Source organism: Perkinsus marinus, assembly GCF_000006405.1.
Source record: "Perkinsus marinus ATCC 50983 genomic scaffold scf_1104296932072, whole genome shotgun sequence".
Lineage (NCBI taxonomy): Eukaryota > Perkinsozoa > Perkinsida > Perkinsidae > Perkinsus > Perkinsus marinus.
In genome coordinates this window covers 39035-40666 of record NW_003215522.1, presented here as the reverse complement: position 1 = coordinate 40666, position 1632 = coordinate 39035, and the positions used below count along the sequence as shown (strand labels likewise).

The window sequence follows — 1632 nt, the reverse complement described above, 5'->3', positions numbered from 1 at the left end:
CGAAGAGAGAGTAATCGAGGAAGCTAGTTGTAATCAACATTGCGAATTTCCACAGTACGACAGGACGTACCGATGCCGATCTGGAGAGCCTCCTGCATCTTGGGCGAATACTGAGAGTTCAGAGCTAGTAGAGCCGAATCCAAAAACCCAGTCACCACAGACATCAAGAACCTGGCACAAACGCTCTGTTGAGTCCATGTCTATCGTGAAACGACGCGTGTCGAGTAGAACACTTACACTAGGCCGAGCAAGATGCCGTATACCACGTCAGCAGGAAGACCCAACCAACGGAATAGGAAGATGACAAACAAGCAGCAGAACTGTCCGCTGAAGCCACCCAGGATTCGACGGTGGAATTTCATGGACTTGCCAAACGAGAGCACCAGGACCGTCATGACCGAACCGAATTGGTACAGACAGGTGACCACGAACTCAATGTTCTTGTCAGGGAACAGGGTCTTCCAGTAGTCGAAGGCTGCCCAAATAGCTGAGGAAACAACTTACACTATCACATACGAATAACAAAGCTTACCAGAGATTGGGAATAGATAGCCGATACCGATGATAACCATCCGGGTATATGCCCCTGTCGTGACGGTCACAAATTTGTCCTTCTCCAGAGCACCGGCCTCACCGGCGGACACGGTGTTCACCACTGGTTCATTAGTTGCACTCATGAGCGAGAGTTAGTGGAGATTAATCAAGTATTACAAAGTCGGAATAACCAACACTGAAACAACAACATAGGATACAATCTGCAGAGAGCGCCAGACCTCTGTGGACCCTACCACTAGCCCGAGTCCAAGAAACCACAACACAGTACGTTAAATCATTCTGGGAGCTAGTGAGCGACGAGATGCACAAGGTCTACGACTCTCTATAGTAGTTGAGTTCAGCGCTGGGCAATGACCAGAGAAGAGACCTGGGAAGCTTCGGAAGCTACACAATACAGCTGTCCCTTACACTAGAATTCCTCCATTCGTAACACTCGCCTAAGCTTTGACAAATAGCTAATACAGCTTAATCTCGGGCTCGCTCGCACAGCTACAATGGCAGCCTCTCCGTGAACCAACGCAAGTCGTCATGATCCTCTCAAGGGAAAAGTTATACATTCATGTGCTGTGCATGACGGCGGGGGTCGGCCCTACTCCACATCTTCCGCGTAGCTGTAGTCCGCCTGAAGACGTAGACATAGATATCGCCATCGCTAGTCTCCGCTCTGGTTGTCTTGATACCCATGATACCTTGTGATGCATGACGAGAATATCGTCTATAAAGTAGAAGCTGTCACTCTTGGTCTCCCAAGGGGCTTCAATCATCGCCTTCTTCTCTTCAGCTGTGAGCTCGGGCAGTTCATATATCACCTACAGTCAACCAAGCCCGGCTGTTGAGACGAGACTCCTTCCATAACAACAACGTAGACTATCAAGAAGAAGATAGCGCTCGCCCCAGGCCGTTTGGGGCGTACTCCTCTGACGCCTGGTCAGCCGCCGGTGCCGAGCCCAGTACGAGAGTTACCTCCCACGTGTTCACGGTGTTGGGCATACAGTAGGGCATTGTGAAGTCATAGGACTTGAGGATCTTGTCCTTGAAATAGTGACGCTCAATCATGCGGAAGTTGTGGACCGGCTT

General features: G+C 50.2%; 2 protein-coding genes across 2 annotated transcripts; both read right to left on the bottom strand.

Moving 5' to 3' along the window:
• Positions 1 to 23: 23 nt before the first annotated feature.
• Pmar_PMAR008083 (hypothetical protein) lies at positions 24 to 677 on the bottom strand (the record flags this gene model as incomplete). The annotated part of the gene is made up of 3 exons (XM_002785678.1): positions 24 to 171; positions 238 to 487; positions 533 to 677. 3 exons carry the CDS (start codon positions 675 to 677, stop codon positions 24 to 26), a joined length of 543 nt encoding a protein of 180 aa, XP_002785724.1.
• A 215-nt stretch (positions 678 to 892) lies between these two features.
• Positions 893 to 1611, bottom strand: Pmar_PMAR008082 (retinal protein, putative; the record flags this gene model as incomplete). Its single annotated transcript, XM_002785677.1, has 4 exons — positions 893 to 939; positions 1149 to 1244; positions 1292 to 1364; positions 1519 to 1611. 4 exons carry the CDS (start codon positions 1609 to 1611, stop codon positions 893 to 895), a joined length of 309 nt encoding a protein of 102 aa, XP_002785723.1.
• Positions 1612 to 1632: the final 21 nt, after the last annotated feature.